This window comes from Pelobates fuscus, chromosome 4 (assembly GCF_036172605.1).
Source record: "Pelobates fuscus isolate aPelFus1 chromosome 4, aPelFus1.pri, whole genome shotgun sequence".
Taxonomy (NCBI): domain Eukaryota; kingdom Metazoa; phylum Chordata; class Amphibia; order Anura; family Pelobatidae; genus Pelobates; species Pelobates fuscus.
The window spans coordinates 245,964,794-245,992,419 of NC_086320.1; the positions used below are offsets into that span (position 1 = coordinate 245,964,794).

The 27,626-nt window shown below is 41.3% G+C and overlaps 1 protein-coding gene across 1 annotated transcript in view; it reads left to right on the plus strand.

The window, feature by feature from the left end:
* Nucleotides 1–27,626, plus strand: part of ADCY1 (adenylate cyclase 1) — a 1,733,599-nt gene that overhangs the window by 1,116,842 nt on the left and 589,131 nt on the right. Inside the window, exon 14 of the mRNA XM_063452027.1 lies at nt 8,245–8,371. Within this exon, the coding sequence (XP_063308097.1) occupies nt 8,245–8,371 (127 nt within the window). The remainder of the gene's footprint in view (nt 1–8,244; nt 8,372–27,626) is intronic.

Sequence of the window (27,626 nt, forward strand, 5' to 3'; positions counted from 1 at the left end):
CTATAGAGACACCAGATATGATTGGCAATGTGCACTGGAACAGTTCTGGAGAGCACACGCTGAAGGAAGGACTGACAGAGCCGCTTGAAGGACACTGACTGGCTGCTATTAGCTTACACTAGAAACCTTTTTTCTTTGTAAATGCACGCTATAGAGACACCAGATATGATTGGCAACTGTCAAAGCACGCTGGCACAGGTCTGCAGAGCACACGCTGAAGGAAGGACTGACAGAGCCGCTTGAAGGACACTGACTGGCTGCTATTAGCTTACACTAGAAACCTTTTATCTTTGTAAAAGCACGCTATAGAGACACCAGATATGATTGGCAATGTGCACTTGAACAGTTCTGCAGAGCACACACTGTAGGCCTGACACACCCGCTCGAAGACAAGTAACTGCTATTCAATCTATAACAGTGAAAAAAAAATTTGGTTTTAAAAGCACGCTATAGAGACACCAGATATGATTGGCAATGTGCACTGGAACAGTTCTGGAGAGCACACGCTGAAGGAAGGACTGACAGAGCCGCTTGAAGGACACTGACTGGCTGCTATTAGCTTACACTAGAAACCTTTTTTCTTTGTAAAAGCACGCTATAGAGACACCAGATATGATTGGCAACTGTCAAAGCACGCTGGCACAGGTGACACAGAAGCTGGCAGGCAGGCAACTGCTCTTCTATTACAGTGAAAAAATAATAATATTTATTTTAAATCTAAAGCTTAACCTATTGTAAAAACAGATATGAGTGGTGGCACTGGGCAAGTAGGCACAGTATCCAATGTGAACCTCACACAGAAGCTGGCAGGAAGGCACCTGCAATTACATTACACAGGAAAAAAAAAAAAGCAGCCTGATGTTATAGCCCTAAAAAGGGCTTTTTGGGGTGCTGTCCTTACATCAGAGATCAGATGAGTCCTTCAGGATTGTAGTGGACACTGAATACCCTAGCCTAGCTATCAATTTCCCTATCTAATCAGCAGCAGCTAAACTTTCCCTCTTCTCCCTAAGCATGCAGCTTCAGAATGAATCGAAAATGGATGCTGGGAGGGAGGTTGGAGGGTGTGGAAGGGAGGGAGTGCTGCTGATTGGCTGGAATGTGTCTGCTGACCGAGAGGCACATGGTCAAAGTTTGGCCAATGATGACGAATAGGGGGCGGATCGAACTGCGCATGTGTCCGCCCGCCGCTGCGAACGCGAACACGCTAAGTTCGCTGGGAACTGTTCGCCGGCGGACAGTTCGGTACATCACTAGCCCCGAGCTATGCAAACTTGTTCATGGGTAAATGGGAGGATGAATTCATCTGGAACAACTCCCCTGCGGTGGCAAACCTGGCCCTATGGCAGAGATATATAGACGACTGCATTTTTATCTGGAAAGGGGATCTGATGGCTCTGGAAGAATTCAAACAATATCTGAACTTCAATCCATATAACTTGAAATTTACCTTTCAACATTCAAGAGAAGCAGTGGAGAAGCAGTGGAATTCCTTGACTTGGAGATTTATATTAAAAGTAACACCATTAATACAAAAACTTTTAGGAAAACAGTGGACTGCAATAGCTTTATACCCTTCGACAGTTACCACAAAAAGACATGGCTGAATAATGTCCCATACAGCCAATTTAGGAGAGTCAGACGGAATTGTTCAGAGAAGGAAGTATGCGAAGTCCAAATGGAAGAGATGAAGAGACAATTTCTGAATAAAGGATATCCAGCAGAATTAATAGAGAGTGGTCTCAAAAGAGCTATTGAAACACAGAGAGAAGACACACTAACAAATAAAAACAAAGAACCACAACAGGATATGGAGGTCCCAGCATTCATTACTCAGTTGAGTAACCAGTCCTTTAAACTAAGTAAGATTCTTAAGAAACACTGGAATGTACTCAAAGGTGATCCCCTTCTGGACAAGATTCTGGGTAATAAACCAAAGATACTCTAGAGCCCCAAATCTGAAAACAATGATAGCTCCAACTCTAAAAGAGGAGAAGAAGGAGCAGTCCAGTACAACGAGAATGGGATTCCACAAATGTGGGAAATGCAGGGATGTAAAAACAATATGCTACAAACACCTCTCATTAAGGAACTTAAACATCCAATAACAAATGAGATTTTTAGGATTAAAGGTAACCTAAACTGCAATTCAAGTGGAGTAATTTACCTGCTAATATGTCCTTGTGGAAAATATTATATCGGCAGGACCAAAAGATGTTTTAAAATTAGGTTAGCTGAACATATCCGCAACATCAAAAAGAGTCTTCCAACTCATAACCTCTCCAGACACTTTCATAACACACATTCAAGTGACCCAGGGGGATTAACATTTATGGCTATAGAGAAGGTCTCCCTACATTGGAGAGGGGGTGATTTTGAAAAAGCTCTTGATAGAGCTGAAGCCAGATGGATTTTCCAGTTAGACACCTTAGAACCTAAGGGTCTGAATTTAGACTTTGAATTAAATGCCTTCCTTTAATCAATTTTGAAAGTAATTTTGAAAGTAAATTCTGAAAAGAGTCTATAACAAACACACATAATTTGAATCTTTTTCTTTTTCTTCAGTGGTGATGGTACCCTTCTAGCTATACAAAAAACAAAAGGCGATCTTCAGTAAACATATTCTCTTTATAGTAATAAGGAGACACCTACCCAGCTGTATGTGTGATCTCACTGAATATGTGTTATGAGCTAGTATTTAATAACTATTCAATATCTCTCTTTCCCTTTTAGGACTAGATGCTGTCTTTTTTATCTCAATTTTATATGGTGTATTTAATTTTCGTTTTTAAGCATATGACTTTTAATATATGATTTGTTAGAATAAAACATAGAATTTTTTATGAGATTATTCTATATGTGCCTTTTAAGGTGTGATAATGAGAATTTTAATTAAATGTAATTTAATTTAATTTACTTCATTTTTTCGAATGTGATTACGTAGGGTGTTCCATATTTACAATTCTCTTTAAATATACTGAGTTTTTACTATGTATCCTATATTTCTATTAGTAATTTTATGTTTGTATGAAGAGCTAATTGTATTATATAGCCTCTCTACTGTATATATATATGATCTATTATATGTATATGATTTGTTAAACTACAATCATTTTTTATGAGATTATTTTATATGTGCCCTTTAAGGTATGATAATGATAATTTTATTCAATTTAATTTAATTTATTTCATATTATTTATATATTATTTATTTTTTATTTTTGATCATGCAGGGTATTATACATTTGCAATTTATATATATATATATATATATATATATATATATACACATTGAGCTTTCATTATGTACCCTATATTTCTATTATTAATTTAATGACTTCATGAAGAGTTAATTGTATTATAATTGTATTATATATTTTCTAATTAATTAGGTATCTGACTGTACATATAAGGATCAATTATCATATGTGTATTTGTATTTTTTCAGTCAGATTCCTGATGAAATTATAAATGTGTCATGTCGTGAAAGAGTTAATAATTGTTAAGTAAGTTACGGGTTAACCATAGAAAGTTAACACGGCCGATGGAATATAAATCCATCAGTCCGAGATAGATGCATCTCCTCTGATGAAGTGACAGGACGTCACGAAACGCGTAAGGCTGCATCTATTCATTCAATCACGGTGGAACGCATACGAGAGTGAAGTGGAACGCACGCGGTGAATCCCCCAGGCAAGCTGCAAACAACAAGGACTCGGAGGCTGCCTCTGAAGCCGGCATTGATGAGGCGGCATTTCCAGAGCATCCAGGCTGCTGGGAGGAAGACACTAAAGAAAGGTTCCCCCCTCTTTTTATGCCATCTGTGAACTATTGATTATATTTACATTTTTAACCATTTTTAATACCAATATTTTTTGCACAATATTTTTCGCACAATGAAACCAACCCATAAGAAGATCCTGCTGCTTTTGCACCTTTTATTGCACAGCTCAAATTATCAGTGTTAAGAGTTCACTTTCAGGACTTATTATTGGATGTGGAATTGTTTAACTCACATTTCTACAGATTCTCTTTCATGTCATTTTATTTCTCTTTTTTTTCCTTTCAAAGTATCACACTTCTAACAAGGTTATTTAGTCTGATACTAGAGTACAATCAGCTCATATTGGCAAGTCTCCCTGCTGTTTGTGCAGAGGATCTGCAAGCCAGGTTTTTTCATATGAGCTTACAAAATAAGGACCCTTTTAGGATTTAATGAGTTAACATTTAATCAGGACTGTGACCTATTTTTATTTTTTATTTTGATTTGCATTTCCCCAGTATTAACAGAGGCACTGTTATTTCAGTAGTAATTGAGGCACTGACATTGCAGCAACTGTTGCAAAGATTTTCTCACATTTAAAGTGTTATTTCATACTGCTACAATCTATCTGTTTTTCCTATGTTTTCCTATGTTTGGCGAGTATCTTTTGGGTGTTGATATCTACTCCTGATCTGAGCAATTAGTTTTTCTATTTGCCTCTTTTCTTTTACACAATATTCCCAGCATACATCACAGTTTCCTCCCCTCTGCTCGGGAGATAATTGGGAAGTAATTCAATTATCTCCCAAAGCAGAGGCAAATCGCCATTTTAAAAGTAAACCATAAAACACATAAAAATGCGTAACTTTATAACTGCAGATCATTTCTCATTCGTGTAACACATCCCCAGATAGCCTGGATCTGAGTGCGTATTATGGCGAATAGTGCTCAGATCCCATACGAATAGTTCAATCGCCATGGAGTCAAGGTCTGTTACAGTTCTTCGGTATGCGATTGACTCCATGGGACGGCTATCTGGGCTAAGTCCATTCGTGTCTGTAAATCTCCCGAACGGCCGGTCATCGCACACTTCTGCCGACTGGGAAGGGAGGTCGACGGCTTCAGCGGTGTTCGCTTGAAAAAGTGTCCGTTTTCAGTTCCATGAATTTAGTACCGGACACCGCTGGTCTTTCGCATGGTTTAAAATGGCTGCCGCCTCGTGGTCGACATACGAACGACGACCACCCTGTATTCGGTTTTAATTGAGAAGTGTCTGTGGTTAACCGCAACATTCTAATTGGGATCAATAGGTTAACCAGCAGCACGCTTCTCTTCTGGGTGGTCGTCCGTTCTGCAGTTTTGTTCAGTAACAAAGTCAATTCCCTTAGATCCAGGCATAAGAATGGGCGAGTTCGTGAAACAAGCAAACAGACAAATCCAGCAATCTTAGTCCATACAGATGGGTCTGTCACATCCAGTATGTCCTGTGAAGCTATAAGCAGAGACACCAGACACATGTCCTTCCCGTCTAGGATTTCTTTCCTGATAGAGTCTGGGACGGAGTGAGCTGGTGACTCAAAAGGAGCTATGGCTGTGACTGGTGTAGACGAGGGGAGTATGGGGGGGCATGCTGGTACAGCGGGGACAGCCGGGGTGGAGACTGGGAGGCCCGGGGTATTACCTGGGGAGGCGATGGTGCTCTCCACCTTAGAATGCCTGCTATTAAGGGTCTGTAGGTTGGCCAAGATTGCTGCCAGGCTATCCTGGGTGGCCGTGCCAGGGCTTGGTGGATGTCCTTGAGAGCTAGTGCTTGGCCAAGACTCAGGGGCTTGGTAGATAAGTAGCCTGTAAAGTTCTGCCTTTCTAGCTGTGGCTGGAAAGGGGATTCCCCTGAGCCTAAGTTCGGCCGTAATTTTAGGATTAGTCCATGCTCTCAATGACGTGGAGTTGAAGTGGTGAGAGATTCGCCTGGAGACTCTGGTCTGATTGGCGTGAACGGTATCTCTTCTGGCAGTTTTTCGATGGGGATTGGTTCTTGGGACATTCTAAAATAAATGATTTTGTGAATGAGGTGTTAGAAGGGGAGTGAGGAAACGTGGGGGGGGGGTATGAGAGATGGTATTTATTGGAAGAACTGGACTGTAATGCTAGTGCCGAAGCTAAAAACTTATCTGTGAGGTTTTTGGTAGGTGAGACCCTGCTAATGCCAAGTGGCGGTGAGAGGCTCTACCTATGATTTGGCTTAGGAAATTGAGGCCACAGACGTGGTGGCAGGGTGTTGGCCTCTCGGTGACTGTAAAGAGAATTCAAAACGTGTGGCCATGACAGGTGAGGCCCTGACTAAAGCCCTGTAGTAGGGCGGGCGAGGCGTATAACTATGATTTGGGCGTGGGGCCGTACCTCTGTGTTGAGGTGGGAGATGGCCTCGCGGGACCGGAATTCTTAATAGGGTGAGCTAAGGCGGTAGCCTAGACCCAGTAGCCAGTTCAATAGTATACTTAAGGTTGACTGGGAAATTCTGGTGTAATGTGTGGATACTAACCTTGAAAGGTTGTAAATGATAACTGGAACCTTCTAGTATTTTTAATGTGGCGAGTCTTGTCTGCTGCTGTTCTTGAAGAAGAAGCCTGAGGATTAAGACAGATGTTGATGTATTTATGCGTATCGTGGTGACGTATGGTTTGTAGTGAGGATTGGCTGTTAGGAGCGCAACGTGAGATCCTGAATTGAGGGATCTGAAAGGTTTAGTATAGGATTGGGACGAGTTTGTGTTAAAGAGAAAAGCTGATTGAGGCCTTGGGGTAGTGATTGCCGTACATGGGTAAGGACGTAAGTACCTGGTGGTATGCCTGAGTACCGGATCGGGTAGGTAGGATGTTTTCCTTGGCCTGATGGCAGTATGACCGTAGGCCTGGGTAGAGAAATTGTAAAAAAATAACATACTGTGTGCATAAGACCGTGAGCCAATCGTAATGAAACCGAGACCGCGTAAGGTCTTGTATAGAAGTACGAAACCTGTGATGAGTGTAACTGGTTTAATGAGTATAAACCGGTGGAGGCCTAGAATAATACTGGAGCTAAGAATTAACCAATGAATATTTCAATAGTTAATGACAGATGTGACAGTATGTAATAAATACCAACAGTTTAATTGAATTTTGAGGCCTAGACCTAGATGAAACCAAAGTGAGAAAAATACTATACCTGTTCCTGTAATAAAATAACTTGAAATAACAACTTTTGAGCAGGAATGCAAGAAACTGATGCAATCTGTAAAGCCAAAGACATATGACAGAGGCAGGAATAAATGACTGCGTGATTTTAAGGAGAAGATGTAGTACAGATGTGGATTTAACAGAATTATCCTAGAAGATCTTGTATAATAAATTAATATCTGTATGTAGGGTTTGAATAGGGTTGGTGTATAGTTTAGAAAAACTTGTTTATTTATATTGGTGACATGAGAAGTCTATAAGACTAATAAAATGGATATTAAAATGTGGGTTACTAGTTAATTAGGTGTAGGAAAGAGAACCGTTTGTTATAAATAATTGTAGAGATTTTAAATGTTTTAGATATATCAAACCGGCCAACACAGTTTAAGAAAAAGACTGGTAGTTAGACCGGATTGTATAACCAAATACTGACATGTAGGTATCAGCAGTTAACTGACCGAACAGGGAATATACGTTTATATTTAGAATTCGTGTAAATGAAATTCATGAATTAGTTTAGCAAGGTTTAAAAGAATTAACCGTAATAGGGATTTGTACCGTGCGTTCGTTTAAACCGTACAAATAGATCGGTACTGAATGATCGAAAGGAAACATAGAAATACAACGATTAATATGAGCGTTATACTTATACATAGTTTGGTAGTTTTCCGTACGAATACGTGAACGATGCGTAAGTGTGACGAGCGTTCGGACGTTTTGGCGCGAACGCTGAATACGTTAAAATGAGCATGGGTACGTGTAAGGAAGATAGAGGGAGCCTACACCTACGTTTTTAGGCCCAAACGGAGGGAAATAGCCGAACGCTATTTCCCTCACTTAGCTTACGTGAGCGTGCCGGTCTTGTGACAGGAAGCCTGGTACCGCGACCGGGAGGAAAAAAACGCGCGGCGGGCCTGAGAATGGACGGAGGAAAGCTATGGACCTCTTGCTGCAGGAGACTGAAGCTGTTAGGCGGGAAGCTCGGACCAGAAGTGCTGGTTGCTATGGGGATAGACAATCAGCTGAACGGCAGAGGTGAGTAGGGGCTGGGAGTTTAAGTAGGGGACTTACTCCTCCCACAAATTCAGGCCTAATAGCCTTTCTACATATATATATATACATATATATATTATATATATATATATATATATATATATATATATACGGTGTGTATATATATATATATATATATATATATATATAGTCTGTCTATATACACATATGTATACAATTTTTATCTAAAATACATATTCTTTCCTTTCAAAGGGGGAGCTCCTTTTATATGCAAGGTTATGAACCTATCATGGCCGTTATATTGTTTTCCTGTGCTATTGCACTTCATTCCAGACAGATGGATATGAAGTTACGGCTTGACTACCTCTGGGCTGTTCAGGTAAGATTATTTCATAATGATCTGTAAAATATTATAAAAAAAATACTTCAATTATGTTTTTTTAATAAGACATTCTAAGCATGAAATCAGCTTAAATCACTTTTTGTGTATAATTAATGTCATTGTAGTGACATTACAGTGTTTTGCTCTGTTAATTAAAATGCAATTACACGTGAGGCTCCTGTTCTTGCAGGCAGTTAACAGAGCAGGAGATATGAAATTCTGTGCAATAAGGCAAACAAAAATCTTTAGACTTCTTTTTTGGGAAATGTGCAGGGAGACTAATCACAGCCAGGAGAGTTGTGGTCAGGGCTATATAAACAAAGTGATTTAACTCCTGAATGGCAGAAAATTAAGAAGTAAGACTCGTTAAAGGGACATTGTAAGCACTGAACATCATAACAAATAGGCTTAAGTATGCTTACAATGTCCCTTTATATTAATTGTGTAAAAAATGTTCAATGCCTTGTTTACTTTGACTGTTCTGTACATGACTCCACTAAAACAACTTTAGCTTAATGAAGTGTTTTTAGTACAGAGACTGTGAAGTTTAACTGCTCATTTTTCCTTTTAGTAGTTCCCTACACACGATCTGAAATTGAGAATACATCTTTTTAGGAGCATTTAGGAGTTTTTATACTTAGAATATCCCTTAAACTTCTAAACAGAGAATTGAGCAGTGACATGAATTATACACAAAAGCTACTTTGTTAAGCTGAAATTGTTTTGGAATTTAGAGTATCCCTTTACTGTGAACTAAGGTGTAATTATTCATTTTTCGCAATACACTACTTTTTTATATAACCTTTTGGTGACAAAAAAAGGGTATAGATGAAAGAAAGGAGGCTTATTAATTGTATAATGTAATATATTGAAGAAAATCTTGCAACCAAGCTTCATAACTATATTGCCAAAAATATATGGTCACCCCTACTCTATGAACAGCTTCCTGCAAATTACAGGGTGATTGGAGAAGTCGACTCTGCTTGTTTACATTGTGATTTGGTTCTCTACCTTTGATCATGCCAGCAGCCAATCCAGCTTGAAGAAAAGTTTGCCTCAACCTTTCAATAGAAAGCTTCTCCTCCCTGTCCACGAGACCTTTTAACAACATCCACTTCACCTCTATTTGCCTGTAAAGCTCCTTATCTACCTTGATCAATGATTGAAATGCCAAGCTACATTCTATCAGTGAATCCTAGTAACAATGTTTTACATTCTTGTCAGGCCAGTGCCTATACTGTGTATATCTCCTGACCTTTGATCTCAGACTGTCTTGCTGGAAAAGTGTTTACCCTAAATATGTTGTGTCTTTGCCTAGGAGTTCATTTAAAAATGTTTTATTTTCCCAAAGGTATTATTTGCATACCTTATTCATTTTGGCAAATATGAACAGCCCGCATTGAATCATGAGCACACTTAAGCCTTGTAATTTTATTGATAATGTTCAGAAATGCATATATATTCCATTATATGCAAAATACAGGTTGTGCCAATATAAAGTCCAATAAGTCCACAATTGCTGGTAACCGCCCAGGCTTCAGATGGTGGGAGTATGTGAAATTAAAGCAGAACATAACCAGTGATGGTGCAGAGTGTATGGAACTAGGTGCAGGACATACAATAACATATCACTCATATATAAGAGTGATAAGACCAGCTCTGAGTTTAGCAGCATGCAGCGGTCCAATCCCCGCTGATTGATATGTAGATCTGGGGGCTGGTCCCTCAATGTGTAGTTTGATAGATAAAAGATAAAAATGGCAAACAATAGTGCTCACTGTAATCAATATATTGATGGTTGAAAAAGTAAGAATATTCTAATCACATGTGGTGGAGCAGTATATCCTGCTCAGATGTAGCGCTTGGGTTGTATAATCCCCACCAAGGATATGATAAGGAGTAGAATCCAAAGTTTGCTTATTTGGTATGATTTTTAGAGCCAAGAACAGACAAAGTTAAAAATAAATAAAAGCGTAATAAATGGACAAACTAGTAGTAATTGCCAAAATAAACTTTATTGCTTTAAAAACAAAAGTTAAAACACAATGCATTTTGCCAACTGGGGGGGGGGGGGGACCTATCTCAAGTGGAAATAATGGGGGCCTGGCACTTAGCAACTTATATAGGTAGAGGTCAGGTTCAAATTGAGTAATTTCCTCCAAAATGACATCATATGTGAACTTTCACCTCAACTCGAGTCATATGTTGAGAGCAAAGGTAAATTTGGTGGATTACAAATAGAATAAAAAAACATAACAGAACAAAAATACATAATGGTATAATGTGATTAGTAATAAAACAATAGTGTAATAAAAAAAGATTTTATTTCATGTTTAAAAGACCTTTAATTAAGTAATGTAAAATTATAAGATGATTTATAAAAATTGAAAATAAGGCAATGGTCCAGTAGTACTAGATAAAGTGCTTCTATAAGGGGTAATTTGAGGTGAAAGCTAGGCTTAGAAAGTAGTTAAATAACAACTACTATGTTAGCTGTACTTCTGGGGAAACAGAAAATGTCACGGCCACCATTTTAGAATCTGACGCGGGACAGAGAAGCATCTAGAAAAGGTGCAGGGAATTTCTAATGAAGTGCATAGTGCTAGGGGGTGGGGGGGGGGGGGGGTTGATATAGAGTGGGAGAGCAATCCTATTAAATGTAAATTGCCAAAAATCATCAAAAACTTGTATTGTGAATTTAGAAAACAGGAAGTCCTGCAGCCACCATTTTGGAATAGGGCGCTGGACTAAAAACATTCATAGCAGTTTAGGGGACATTCTATTAAAGGCCTAGTGCATTTGTCAGTACTAGGTAGACTTATATAATGCAATGAAAGGGTTTTAATACCACAATGTACATAATATATGCATAGTTAAGCATAAATATGATAAATGATGAAATGGGAGATAGGTGCAGCGCCTAAATAGTCCTTATATATGAGTATATAACGACAAGAAAAAAAAAAGAAGGAACATATGTAGTATGTAAAAATATAAATATTAATAAGAGAAGAAAAAAAATGTGCACTCAAACATTTTAGGAGCTTCAATACAGCTGCAACTTCTGAGCCTGGGCAGAATGATCCCTGCCTAAGGATAAAGTGCAGTTCTGATTCCTCATATAGTCTTGGTTGTAAAAGGTATCCTCATAAAAGCAGATAAAACATAATATAGTGTAGTATGTTTGGGATGTGGAGCAGGGGTAGGTATGAATATAAAGTGTGCACTCACATGTAATGGAGACGTGAAAATGGCTCCAGATTAGCGTATAAAGTGGGATAATCCCCACTCAAGGATACAGGTGTAGTCAATATTGCTCCGGAGATATATGTGGAAACAAAGAAAAACCACAATAGTGTGCACCGTAAATAAGGAGAGAAAAACACAGTAAAAAGATTTTTTAAGAACTACTCACATGCTAGAGAGCAAAGTATGGTTTGCTCAATCCAATACGCTTAGGTGGTATTGTCCCCACCAAGGATGAAGCCCAAAGATCCAGCAGCAGCAGCAGAAGGTCCAATAAAAAAGTACTTTAATGTTAAAACAAAAAATCAAAAGCAAACAACAAGGTAAAAAATAGATCACATATATATGGAACACTTAACACAAGTGTATTAACCCCTTCCCGACCATGGACGTATCAGGAACGTCTGACCAAAAATGGTCCTTAAGGACCACGGACATACCTGATACGTCCTGGGGTAATTAGAGCTCTGGAAGCTATCATGATCGCTTCCAGTAGCTCCAATGGTATTACAGCGATGCTTCAATGTTGAGGCATCACTGTAATACCCCTCCTCACTGCCAGGGGGCCACTGGAGATTACCGGTGCGATCACTTCCAGGGTTTACCCGGAGCGATCACTTCCAGGGTTTCTTCATGTTGAGCCTAGCAGTTAGACAGAGCATCGGAAGCCTTCAGCAGGCTTCTGATGCTCTTTCTCTACTGAGTGCCTTGAGGTGTCGAGGCACTCAGTGTGTATATATACAAAAAAAAAAGGATTAACCCCTACCCGCCCTCCCACATACTTAGCGATCGCCATGTTCCCTATATATCTCATCACACTATGTGTATTTTTTATTAATATATATATACATATAATATCAAAATACACTTAGAGTAAAATACACACACATACATATATAGATATATACATATACATAATTTTATTCTAACTGTATTTTGATATAAATACACTAAGAATGAAATAATATAAATATACATATATATATCCGTAACGACCATGGACGTAAAAAAACGGCCGTTAAGGACCGCTGATGACCATGGCAAATAGGAGCCCTGGACTGGTGATCCGTGGCGATCATAGTCAGGGGGGACTGTCGGAGACCCCAGCAGTCCCCCTGCAGGGCCATGTGATCACATCGCCGCAATAGGAGTCTAAGAGCTGCCAGCAGGGGGACTGTCTCAGCTGTCAGACAGTCCCCTAGGCTTCAAATTTTTATATGTATAAATATGTAACTGCACCCCCAGGCATAAAATGGGGTTAACAGCCGTTTAGTAGATCTTCCCCTTCCAGATACACAGGCACAGCTACTGTAGACACCAATCCACCGAACCGGCAAAGCATATTAATGCCGTAAACAGCTGAACCAGAACCATACGAATGCTGTAAACAGCTGAATAGGAAAAAAACATACGAATAGGTTTACACTCCTATCAGTAAAACTGGAACAGCATACAATAAATCCCCCAAGAACGAGACAAAGCTCAGTGTTGAGGGTCAAGCAGTGAACAGACAGAGCTGTTGGTTTATTGTTCTTATATACTGTGGCGAAACCGACCTCGCCACGTGTCCTTGGAGGGGGCTGCTTGCCCGCCTCTTGCCTTTGGACTATGGACCAGACTTTATGTGAATGTGTTAACCCAGATACCTATGCCATGGAGCCCATTCGTGTAGTTAAAGACTTCGGCTCCATGGCAATTGAACTGTGTGAATAGGATCTGCGCGCTATTCCATAGTTTTGTGCTCTCAGATACCAGCTATCTGGGGATATGTGAAATGTCTGTGTGTTATGTGTAAAAGGTGACTTTATGTATTTTAAAGTGTTTTACTGTCTTTGTGTCCCCATGTGCTCAATGGAGTCTGTCTCTGTCCTGGGAGGTAATTGGATTACTTCTCCAGGAGAGAGGGCTCTGTAAAACCGGTCTGAGCCGGAAAGCCATGCTGGCAGGGGTTTTAAAATATACTTTACTAACTTTTGAACCCCTGGTCTGATTCATGCCAATTTTTAATATGTTGTTCCCCTGAATGGATTGATTGTGGATATGTATTTTTATGTGAATGTGATGTATGGTTTTAGAGTTATGAAAGTTGGGTAGAAAGTATGTTTTAACTGTATGTATAATTGAGTTTCCTCTCAGGATAAGGGGAGGGAATATGTGGGATGTAACTGATGTGTGAGTGGTTGTTTTATACCTCCCTGTGGACGGACCTGTATTTGTAACAACTGCAATAAAAACCAGGCTGGGTGTGCCAGCACCTCAGATTCTGCTTGACCCTCAAAACGAAGTGTCGTCTCGTTATTGGGGGAATTGGATTGTATGCTGACTGCCAGGAGTGTAAGCGGATTGTATGCTTTTCCTGTTCAGCTATTCCAGGGTTCGTGTGTTTCCAGTTCGGGAGTTGGAAGATTCGTACAGTTTGCAGTTCGGGAGATTGGTGCTTGCAGTAGCTGCTTGTCTATCTGGAAGGGGATTATCGCCTAAACGTTTTTTATCCTCTTGTAAGTGAAACGGTCCGTTACAATTGGTGGCAGCGGTGGGATCATTCCCACAGCCCAGGAGGGCAGCTACAGGGCAACACCATTCCTTGGAGTTACAAATTGAGGGCAACGCTAGCACTCGTGCAGCGCCCCTGGCAGCAGAGGTATCTAACGACTTGGAGCAGACAAGTATGGAAGGCTCTGACGCTGAAGATGATTGGCTGGCCGAGGTGAGGCAGCGAGTGGCCCAGTATGGGGGTGATGTATCCATGGAGATATTCCAGGTGATCTGGAACCAGGTCATGGCTGAGCGAAACTCAAAGATGGACGGAGAGTATGCTCAGCAGGAAGAGTGTTACAGCAGCAGAGTAGAGGCTGCATCCGAGGAGGTTAGCCGTCTCCCCCTGAGGCGGCAGGAAGAACCCGAAGTAGGGGTCTTCATAGATTGGTCCTGTGAGGAACCACAACAGGCAGGTGGAGATGGGACTGAGGTCTCTCCACCGGGCCCAACGGGATAGTGGGCAGCAGGCCCAGATACCCAGCAGCAGAGTGAGTTACAGGGAGCCAAAGGTACCGTCCTTCCTCCCCAGCGGCAGTGTGTACCCCAGGGAGCTAAAGGTGCAGTCCTTCCTCCCCAGTGGCAGATTGTATCCCAGGGAGCTGAAGGTGCCGGCCTTCCTCACCAGCGGCAGTGTGTATCCCAGGGAGCTGAAGGCGCCGTCCTTCCTCCCCAGCGGCAGTGTGTTCCCCAGGGAGCAGAAGGTGCCGTCCTTCCTCCCCAGCGGCAGTGTGTATCCCAGGGAGCTGAAGGTGTCGTCCTTCCTCCCCAGCGGCAGTGTGTACCCCAGGGAGCAGAAGGTGCTGTCCTTCCTCCCCAGCGGCAGTGTGTACCCCAGGGAGCAGAAGATGCCATCCTTCCTCCCCAGCAGCAGAGTGTCCTGCAGGGAGCAGAGACCGTCAGTCTCGCACCCCAGCAGCAGGACAAAATATTGAAAGGGGAGACAGCTGGTCCCCCTCTCCACCAGCAGAGAGAGTGTCAGGGAGATGAGCCTGCTACCCCCTCTCCCCAGCGGCAGGTTACAGTTCAGAGAGAGGAGCTTGTTACACCCTCTCTCCAGCGGCAGCCTTATCCACCAAGGGGAGATGTTACACCCCCCAACAGTGCAAATGGAACCGTAGTCTCTGCACTTGCAGCACAAGGGGTAGGGACGGTCGGTCCTGTCCCCCAGCCCCAGAGCTGTGTACCCAGAGGGGAGACGGTCGGTCTCCCCCTCTCACAACCAGGCTCCAATCAGGCTACTTCAGTGGTAGCGCTGGCACCAGGGCAGAGTACCGCTGGTCTCTGCCCACTCAGCAACCCACCAAGGCAGTCTACCAGCTCCCCGCACAGCCATGGTGAGGAACCTGGACCTGGACAAGCTGCCACTTTATCCAGGTGGAGTAAACATTTATTGTGGGTGGGAGATACTGCTGTTTGTGCTTCGTGGGTGGGTTGCTGGACTAACCAGGGCACTGACCGGCAGGAGGTCAGATACCCTGTTAGTCTGGGGGGTAAAGGGAAGAAGTGTGGCGAAACCGACCTCGCCACGTGTCCTTGGAGGGGGCTGCCTCTTGCTTTTGGACTATGGACCAGACTTTATGTGAATGTGTTAACCCATATAGCTATGCCATGGAGCCCATTCGTGTAGTTAAAGACTTCGGCTCCATGGCAATTGAACTGTGTAAATAGGATCTGCGCGCTATTCGGTAGTTTTGTGCGCTCAGATCCCAGCTATCTGGGGATATGTGAAATGTCTGTGTGTTATGTGTAAAAGGTGACTTTATGTATTTTAAAGTGTTTTACTGTCTTTGTGTCCCCATGTGCTCAATGGAGTCTGTCTCTGTCCTGGGAGGTAATTGGATTACTTCTCCAGGAGAGAGGGCTCTGTAAAACCGGTCTGAGCCGGAAAGCCATGCTGGCAGGGGTTTTAAAAGATACTTTACTAACTTTTGAACCCCTGGTCTGATTCATGCCATTTTTAATATGTTGTTCCCCTGAATGGATTGATTGTGGATATGTATTTTTATGAGAATGTGATGTATGGTTTTAGAGTTATGAAAGTTGGGTAGAAAGTATGTTTTAACTGTATGTATAATTGAGTTTCCTCTCAGGATAAGGGGAGGGAATATGTGGGATGTAACTGATGTGTGAGTGGTTGTTTTATACCTCCCTGTGGACGGACCTGTATTTGTAACAACTGCAATAAAAACCAGGCTGGGTGTGCCAGCACCTCAGATTCTGCTTGACCCTCAAAACAAAGTTTCGTCTCGTTATTGGGGGAATTGGATTGTATGCTGACTGCCAGGAGTGTAAGCGGATTGTATGCTTTTCCTGTTCAGCTATTCCAGGGTTCGTGTGTTTCCAGTTCGGGAGTTGGAAGATTCGTACAGTTTGCAGTTCGGGAGATTAGTGCTTGCCGTAGCTGCTTGTCTATCTGGAAGGGGATTATCGCCTAAACTGTTTTTATCCTCTTGTAAGTGAAGCGGTCCGTTACATATACACATTAGTACCACCCACAGGGTTTTTGAAAACAACCAATAAGCACATACAATACACTCAGACACTCCCCCACAAAATATTCCCCTCTGCCTGTGATACAATTACCTTACACAATAGGTAATGTAATTATAACAGGCAGAAAAATACAGTTTTCCTGCTGAGCCTTCCCAATGGTGTGGAAGAGATCTCGGTAGTCCTGCTCCAGTTCCTACTCCAGGGTTGCTAGGTGAGCCAGGTCTTGCTCTACCTCATGGGGGTCATCCCAGTCATGCCTAGCCTACCTCTTGTAGAAAATGTCCTGAAGTCTGGTCTGCGCAGGGCTCCCGAAGTCAGGCTCTGCAAATGACTCCCATAACAAGCCAGGACCATCAAACTCCTCTCCCTCTGGCTTGTCATGCTCGGCTGTCCAGGGTATATACTGTGCCATATACCACCAGAGCGCCTGGTAGGCATCCTCCAGCCATAGCTCCTGCCATACCCGGTGCTCTAGTTCCTTCACCCATTCCTCCAGGGGCTGCTCTCCCAGGAAGGGCATCCGCAGGGCCACTTGCTTCTGCAACCGCTGCTCTTCACTGGGGAGATTCTCACCCCGTTGGTATTGTACATTATCCAGGGCCTGGTACCAGATGCCTTTCCTTAATGCATCCCGGCTATCCAGGTCCTCCTCCTCGTATAACACTGCTGGTTCCATTCTGTTGCTTTTAGGGTCGCTGTACTGGGACATGTGTTGCCCCCAACTTGTAAATCCACAGAGTGGTGTCTCCTGTAGCTGTCCTTCTGGCTGTGGGAACGATCCTGCCGCTTGCCACCAATTGTAACGGCACCCCAAGGCATAAAAGGGTTAAACTGCTGTTTAGTAGATCTTCCCCTTCCAGAGACACAGGCACAGCTACTGTATACACCAATCCACCAAACTGGAGAAGCATATGAATGCCGTAAACAGCTGAACCAGAACCATATGAATGCTGTAAACAGCCGAATAGGAAAAACATGCAAATAGGGTTACACTCCTAGCAGTCAAACTGGAACAGCATACAATAAATCCCCCCAAGAACGAGACAAATCTCCGTGTTTAGGGTCAAGCAGTGAAAAGACAGAGCTGTTGGTTTATTGTTCTTATATACACATTAGTACTACCCACAGGGTTTTGGAAAACAACCAATAAACACATACAATACAAAATATTCCCCTCTGCCTGTGATACAATTACCTTATACAATGGGTAATGTAATTATAACAGGCAGAAAAATACAGTTTTTCCACATTATTCATAACTTTAAAAGTATGCATCACATTCACATAACTTACATTTTCAGAATCAGCATACTCCAAATACAAACATACGTCAAAATCATACAAATTGGTCCAGTGGTTCAAAAGATAGATCGTAGTCTTTTGTGACCAAATTAAGCATGGCTTTTCTGCCCAAAACCAGTTCCACAGAGTCTTCTATCCTGGAGATAATTGTGAAGTAATCCAATTATCTCCAAGGACAGAGGCAAAACTCCATTAAGCACATGGCAGTAAAATACAGTAAAATACAATAAAATACACAAGGTTACATTTATTACATAAAATACAGACATGCAACATATCCCCAGATAGCTTAGGTCTGAGCACACATTATTACTGAATGGTCGCTCAGACCACACACATACAGTTCAATTGCCATGGAGCCAAAATCTTTCCCATAGTCTTTCATTATACGAATGGGCTCCATGGCATAGCTATCTGGGGTATCACCGCTCAAACAGGGCAAGCACCGAATGACCCGACTTTCATGTCTTTGCAGGGGAAAATCAAGCGTTTCAACATGGGGCCATAGTCTAAAGGCAGCAGGTGAGCAACCAGGCTCATCCAATGCACAGTGGCGAGATTGAATAAATAGTGGCGAGATTATATAAATAAATAAAATACATTCATTAAAAACAAATATAAAAACTAACTTTGGCCAGCATTTGTGTCTAAGTGGCTACTACAAAAGACTGGAAATACCCATTTGGAATATGCTGGGTTGCATACATTTGAAAATGGTATGCCATGATGGCGTTATTTCACATTCCTGGGCTACCATGTGGTCACAAAAGGTAACACAGACCCAGCAAACCAATCTGGCAAACTGAATTGGGTAAGCCCTATATTGACCCTGTACCTTTTCAAACCACCATAAAACCTGTACATGGGGGGTGTTCTACTCGGGAGACTTCGCTGAACACAAATATGAGTGTTCACAACAGTAAAACTTGTCACGACGATGAAACCACCAGTAAAAGTGTAAAAGTGCAGTTTTTATGTAAAAAAAAAATGCAAAAAACAAACTTTGGCCAGCGTTTATGACTAAGTGGCTACTACAAAAGACTAAACATACCCCATTTTGAATACCGTGGGTTATCTACTTTTACAAATGTTGTGTCATGATGGGGTTAATTTTCATTCCTCGGCTGCTATACGGTCTCAAAGGCAACATAGGCCCAGCAAACCAATCTGGTAAATTTTAATGTGCAAACATGGAAAAGGGGAAAGACGTACATTTGATCCCTGTACGTTTGCAAACACCCATAAAACCTGTACATTGGGGGCACTGTTGTACTCGGGAGATGTTGCTGAACACATATTGGGGGTGTTCTTTGGCAGTAACACATAACAGGAACTGAGAATCCAAGCCTAAAGTACAATGTGAGAGAAAAACAAAAAATGGCTACCCAAACGTTTGACAAAGACTGGTGGTAGAATTAGTGCAGGGAAAGTGTTAAAATACCACCTTTTGAAATACCCTAGCGTGTCTACTTTTCAAAAATATATGGTTTGATGGGGTAAATTACATTGTCCGGCATCAAAAACGTCCCAAATAGGACATGGGTGCATGATGACCAGCTGTGCAGATTCCAAGTTGGAAAACTGGAATGCGCACCCTCCAAATAAGGTCTATTAGCTCCTAGAGAACCCAACACACGTATACATGGGTGGTATCACTGTACTCAGGAGGTGTTGCTGAACACATATTGGGGTGTTCTTTATCAGTAACTCTTAAAGTTCTCAGTACATGTATTCTTAAATTGCTATATGTGTAAAAAAAAAAAAATAATCACCATTTTTTTTTGTTTACATTTGGCATAGATTGGTGGTAAAATGGTTGCATTAAAAGAGTCAAAATACCTCAAGTTTAATACCTTAGGTTGATTTCTTTTAAAAAAATATATACATGTAAAGGGTTATTCAGGGATTCCTGAGAGATATCAGTGTTACAATGTAACTTGCGTTAATTAAAAAAAGAATGGTTTAGAAATAGCAAAGTGCTCCTTTTTGGGTCGGAGGGATGACGTGATGACGTAGGTGACATCAAGAGGCGGGTCTATGAGGGGCGGAGGTGTGCACGGCGAGGGGAGACGAGGTCCGATGGTGTAGACTCGAAGCTAGATTGCTCCGGCTGTATAGACTCCAGGGAACTGGATATTGATAAACGAAAGCTGTGGGCAAGTAAAGAGCTAATAAGCCGAAGAAGAAGGAGAAATTAACCAAGAGTGGAAAGTGGAAATCAAATTTTGATTTAAAAGATAAGTGTTTGCAAGTCTTATCAAGAGGTCTGATAAAGCTGGAGGTCGTGAGGAGCTGCCATTTGGGTTAGCTTTTAAAGCAATTTTACAGCTGGTGCATAATAACACCAAAACCCTACATAAGTGGAAGTGGGGTATATTTGAAAATATTGAAGCCTTATATACCGTATATACTCGAGTATAAGCCGAGTTTTTTAGCACATTTTTTGTGCTAAAAAACCCCAACTCGGCTTATACTCGAGTCAATAGTCTGTATTATGGCAATTTGCATTGCCATAATACAGACTGGGGCTGTGGGGGCTGCAGAGAGCGATACTTACCTGTCCTGCAGCTCCTGTCAGCTCTCTCCTCCTCCGCGCCGTCTGTTCAGCACTTCGGTCAGCTCCCAGTGTAAGTCTCGCGAGAGCCGCGGTTCTCGCGAGACTTACACTGGGAGCTGACAGAGGGAGCTGCACGGACGGCGCGGAGGAGGAGAGAGCTGACAGGAGCTGCAGGACAGGTAAGTTACAGCTCTGCCAGCCCCCCTCTCCCCCCCACTGAACTGCCAATGCTGGACCACCAGGGAAGGAGAGCCCCCCTCCCTGCCATGTATCAAGCAGGGGGGGGGACGAAAAAAAATAATTCGTAATAATAAAAAAATAATAATAAAATAATAAATAATAATACAATACTAATAATAATTAAATTAAATAAATAAAAATAATAAATAATAATACAAAAAAATTAAAATAAAAAAAATAAAAATAAAAAATTGCCCACCCCCCACCAAGGCTCTGCAACACACACACACACACACACACACACACTGCACTCATACACACACGCTGCACTCATACACTCACGCTGCACTCATACACACACGCTGCACTCATACACACACGCTGCACTCATACACACACGCTGCACTCATACACACACGCTGCATTCATACACTCACGCTGCATTCATACACTCACGCTGCATTCATACACTCACGCTGCATTCATACACTCACGCTGCATTCATACACTCACGCTGCATTCATACACACCCGCTGCTTTCATACACACACGCTGCACTCATACACACGCTGCATTCATACACTCACACTGCATTCATACACTCACACTGCATTCATACACTCACACTGCATTCATACACACACACTGCATTCATTATACACGCACTGTAAATAAATATTCAATTAATATATTTTTTTTAGGATCTAATTTTATTTAGAAATTTACCAGTAGCTGCTGCATTTCTCACCCTAGTCTTATACTCGAGTCAATAAGTTTTCCCAGTTTTTTGGGGTAAAATTAGGGGCCTCGGCTTATATTCGGGTCGGCTTATACTCGAGTATATACGGTAATTAAGAATATTTTTGGTTGCTCTCCCTGGATCAGCTGCTTAATAGAAGTTTAACAGAAGCTTAACAGAAGCTAAGATAAGGGGAAAAGAAAGGAGCCCCAAAATGGCGTCTAAGAAACAAACAAATAAAAACGAGAGATAAAAAAGATGACTCTCAGTCAACTAGATTGTCGGGATTTTTTTCCCCCAATAAAGAAAAACTAGGTCTTAAGGATAATGATATAGTCTATCAAGACCAGAATACTCAAACAGTAAACGTTTACAATGTAGAACAGAAGAATTATGTTTCTCAAGATTTTTTGGTGACCACGTTGGATGAGCAAGTGGCTCTTATATTCAATCAGATTACTGATAGTTCCAATTTAATTAAAATAGAGATGGAGAAAATAAGCATAAAACTGAGCTCTGCACTAGAAAAAATTTACTATAATAGAAGATCAAATAACGAATCTGCAATCAGAATATTCAAGCAGAATGTGACATTCAGCAAATTAATTTGAAGCTTAGAGACCTGCAGGACTGCTTGAGGAGATGTATTGTGCGGTTTAGAAACATACCGGAATCTATAATTCAAGATTAATTAAAAGATTTCTTTCATTTTTTCAAGAAGCTGGCTTACAGAGAGATGATCACTAATCCTATAATAGAAAGGACACATAGATTAAGAAAACCCAATGAGGTTCCTTCTCACTACCCAAGAGATGTTGCATGTTTTTTTTTCCTACTCACACAAACAACAAGTGTTAAACTTGCTGAGGAACAAAGAAAATTTATCCGAGAAATTTAAAGATATCACCACATTTCAAGATCTCTCAAGCCAAACAAGACTATGGAGAAAAACTTTTCATCAAGCTTTAGAACCATTGAAGCAAAGCAATATGAAATATAAATGGGCACAACCGTCTAGAATACTCGTGTGGTGGGAAGAAAGATGGCGACCATTTACTTCACCTAAAGATTTAGAAGCCTGGACTAAAACGTCTATACCCTCAAGAAACTAAAAGATTAAATTAAGAGTTAATGGAGAAAAAGAAGATCGCGCTTTTTTTTTTTTTTTTTTCTTTTCTTCATTAACACGTATTAATAGTAGCAAGATATAAAAAGGTTCTCTTTTGGACCAAGCAACTCACTGTAATCGAATCAAGGGTACAGTAGTGTAAAGAGTACTGAGATGTAAATGGAAATTACTTCATGGGATGAAATATGTTTAGAAGATGTATAGTTTTGTCTAAATAATCAAACACATTATTTTTTTTCTTTCTTATGGTAACTTAAGCTATTATTATTAATATGGTGTACAAGATAGATGCTTTGGATGTTTTTATTGAATTATATTAGAAATAAAGGGGAAGAGGGAAGGGAAGTGCATTGTGGGTAGGATTAAAGGACCAGTAAGATACAGTCTGGTATGGTTAGTTAAGATTTAATAGGCGGGTGGTGGATTACAGTAGGTAAAATTGAGAAATTTTCATGAGTAAAGTTCTGAAGTCACTTGCAAATAAGAAAAAGTTTATATGGGATAATTTTTCACAATACTGATATTAATAATGGTAAATTTTGAATAAGTATCAATTATAGCAGAACATAAAAAGGTTCTTGTGGAAACTAAGATATATTCACTTTAATAGAATTAATGTTATATTAACGCAAGAGTCTGTATAGTTTTGTCACAATAACTAAATAATTGTAATGTTATCAATATAAAAGAATAAATTCTTCATTGATTGTAGGGAGGAATTATCATAATGGAATATGTAATTTATCATTGTTTTTTTTTTCTCCCCAGCCGTTGTTTCTGTAGCGGAGAGCTAATATCCCACAGCTATTCTCCCCTAAAGATCCCAGGGAGGCTCAGGAACAAGGCAATAGTAAATCCACAGGCAGAGTTTCCAGCAGGCAAAATAACACAGCAGTATCCCCACAGCACTCCCAATAACTGGACGACACACAGTTTCAGGAGCAGAACTGACAAGCTTTATTCCACAGTGCCTTTTAAAGCATGCTCCCATGCAAGGGAGGGGTTTCCAACAATTAGTACAGTATCCAATCGGGGATTAGTAACCTCCCACACATCTCCTCCCCTCCTCTTACATCATAATCCCCTTATACTGTACCCAAATTCCCCCAGTTTCTGGATGTACCCCTAAACATAGGGATACCCCTTTAGAAATGGTATCCTCTGATAGCCCTGATCTGGGTGAGCAACATACTAAAAAATCACCCAGATCGGACCAGGGGTTCGGGAGTTATGACCAGGTACAGATTTGACCGGCCGCATGGGTAAAGTATCCGAAAACAGTTCCATGTATTTTGGCCCTGCGGTCGGTCACAAACAAGGTAATGAAAGCCTGTGAATTACTTGTGTTATGTAGCCTGGGGAGGATTTGAATGAATCCCCCAGTTCGTGGGGTTCTTTCTACCGAACAGCGAGCCGTTCGGTAGTTTCCCCACGAAGTACTGGAAATCTGGAGGTCTCAGCGGTGTTCGCCTAGTCAAGTGTCCGATTTTAGTTCCAGACACTTGACGGCCAAACACCGCTGTTCGGTAGTCTAAGATGGCCGCCGCCACGTGTTCGTATCCCGAATGGCGGCCACCCAGAGAACAAAGACCACACTGCACGGATGGCTAATTACCCGTTTGCAACATTGTTGCAAACGGTAATTGAAGGCACACTTCACACAAGGAGGTCTGGTTGTTTCCTGTCTCATTCCCTTGCTTTATTCAAATGATTCTACCGAACAACCAGAGGAATACATTTCTTTTACACACATAAAACTGGCAATATACACGAATACATTGATTCCCATGAATTTTGTAGGACAGCCCAGTACCCTCCGCTACAGTTTTACAACGCTCGCCCATAGATCCTCTTGATGCTTGTATTAAGCATATGTCTCGGAGTGTTAGGTTACCTACGAGACAGGGTCTATCCATGGAGGCCAGGTTTAGCCCTCTGATGGATAGGTTTTCTATATGGGGCTATAAAATGTCCCTGGTATTGTTGTATGTTTATAATTTGTGTTATCTGCGGGGTCTTAAGGGTAGGAGGAGGAAAAATAGAATGAGAGGACAAGATTATGGTTAAGATTCTGTCTATAAACGCTCAGGGCTTGAATACGATGCATAAAAGATCCTTACTATATAATCAATTGATAAAAGAAAAAATTGATATCGGCCTAGTGCAAGAGACACACTGGAGGCAAAATGAGAAATTAACTTGGGGAGGTAAGAAGTTTCCAATCATTATACATGCATCTATGAAGGATAAAAAAAAGAGGGGTAGCAATAATAATCTCAGATAAGGTTAAATGGGAGAGACTCTATCAGGAACTGGATATGGAAGGTAGATTTATGATTTTAGTATGTCGGATTAATGAAGTGAAATATACTATAGTTAACATATATCTGCCCAATGTAGCCCCAGTCCCACAATTAAAGAAAATACTAGATAAAGCTGAATTAGTTAAAACAGGGATTTATATCGTCGCAGGAGATTTCAATTGCATACTAGACCCACAAAAAGATAAAACATCGTTGAAAGGTAGTGTCATGAATAATATAATAATTAAAAATGCTAGCTCATTGTCTACAACTAAGAATAATTTTGACCTATTTGATGTTTGGCGTCTTTAAAATCCGGAATTAAGAGACTATATGCATTTATCTTGCGTTCATTTCACTTATTCAAGAATTGATATGATCTGGGGCAATCTAAACTTAGTAGAAAATCTAGTAAAAATAAAGATAGTAGGGGGCAGGGCCTGACACTCATGGCGACCAGACGTGCTTTACTTGAGCTCGTCATCTGGAATCAACATTAGCCTGGATTATAACCACATTTTGCAGTTGATTAGCACCCGGTGGAAACATACCGGAGCCCTGACAGACCGGGTTCATGTAGCAGCGGTCGGGAGCCAAGATCGAGGCAGCAACAACTGGAGGGAACGGTGCGGCCTAGTCGACCTGTGGAACGTAAGGGACGGCCGCTCTCCCAGCCCAGAAGGTCCTGGATATGTGCCGAAACCTCCTAGAGCCCCGTTACCCCCCCCTTTGGACCGGTGGGGGCTATCCCGGTCCACACCAGGCAAGCTCGCACTTACACATCCCTTTTGTGCGGCTAAATGTCGAAGGCAGGTGGCTCACACGTGGCCCACTAAACTGGCCGAAGGCGGTGCAGTAGTCCCACAGACCGAGAGAGGAAACCCTCAGTGGTGCACTGAAAAGGCGCTCAGAAAAAAAAAGGTGCCCAGCCCAAGCAAACACTATGGGGGATGTCCTGATGGGTCTCGACCTCCTCAATAATCACCCCAGGAAAAGGCTCCAAAACAGGCAAGCGCTACAACACCCTGCATATGTGTCTTCCCACACGGCAGCGGCACCCCCTTGACACAGACGCAAGGCCTACTCCGGCTGAGCACAACTCACCAAAGCTCCTGAAGCCTGCACCGGTGACCTGCACCTGGAGAGCACCTAAGGAAACCATCCCCTTGCACCAACTCCACTACACGGCAGCCTGCACCACGGTACTAAGGCTTGACAGGTACCGTGCACGCACTCATCCAGCAACCAGGAGACATGATGAAGGCGGACTCCAATTGCGACATCCAGAGGCAGGACACTGGGACTCTGTGAACCTCTTGGGTATTATACAGGGACTATCCCCACGCACGGAAAAGGGCTAACATTATAATATCTTTCTTATGTTTGGAGCAGGCAGTGACCCCAGCCCAGCAGGCTATACCACAAAGCACATACGGTAGAAATATACCTCAGCTAGCCCCATCTGATGTTGTGGTGGTTGTAGATATTGATAAGCACGCTCCCTCTCCATTAATGTTAGAGCTATTATAGTTTTAGGTTTAATTTTACTTGCCTGCCTAATGATGCCGATAACAAAATATGCCATATTCTGCTTGGTGGTAACTTACTCGGAAAATGAAAAGGAGGAGACTATATTTAAAAGAAGAAAAACTACCACAAAAATTAGAGGGACAAAGGTTTAAAAATAATTAGGAAGTATTACTTTACTGAGAGGGTAGTGGATGCATGGAATAGCCTTCCAGCTGAAGTAGTAGAGGTTAACACAGTAAAGGAGTTTAAGCATGCGTGGGATAGGCATGAGGCTATCCTAATTATAAGATAAGGCCAGGGACTAATGAAAGTATTTAGAAAACTGGGCAGACTAGATGGGCCGAATGGTTCTTATCTGCCGTCACATTCTATGTTTCTATGTTTCTATGTTTCTATGTAACATGATAGTTAAGCTTGCAACCTTAAAATCTTACAACATAGTCAGTTAGGAAATCTGAATTTATAACTCTTAAGTGCTCACTCGTAACTGACATTTTAATTTCACTCCTTATGAAACTACACATTTTACAAAATGTGAAATGTTTAGTTTTGCCACGCAATTGTTCTTATATGTTGACAGATATGCCGGCAATCGCTATCGTGCCATTGCCTGCCTCGTTGTAATTTTTCTCATGCACAATAAAATAAAGAATTAAAAAAAAAAAAAATAAAGATAGTAGAAAATGTATGGTCAGATCATGGCATGTATATATTTGTAATAAAGGACAATCTGACAGGTAGAAATAATACAACATGGAAATTAAATAATTATCTGCTGTATAATAATAATTGTAAGGCTAAATTTGAGAGATTGATAGTCTGTTTTTTTTAAGGAGAATGATCCCTCAGATACTTCAAATCTGAATACTTGGTGTTCTTTTAAAGTGGTTATGAGAGGATATCTCATAAAGTGAAATCATGAATTTAAAAGTAAAGAAAAAAAATTAGGCGAGTTATAAGCTATAAGCTCAAAGCAGACAATAAATAAGACCCTACAATGGAGAAGGGGAGGCGAATAGTAGAGGTTCAAAAAAATATCTTACAATGTCTGAACATTAAAATAGCAAATAATATTAAAAAAATAAAACTGAGATTTTACTGTAGAGGGAATAAAACAGATAAGATACTAACTAATAAGTTGAGGAAACAGCTAGCTAATGCCCGGATAACTAAGATTCTATATAATCAAACAACTTATATACCGTATATACTCGAGTATAAGCCCACATTTTTTG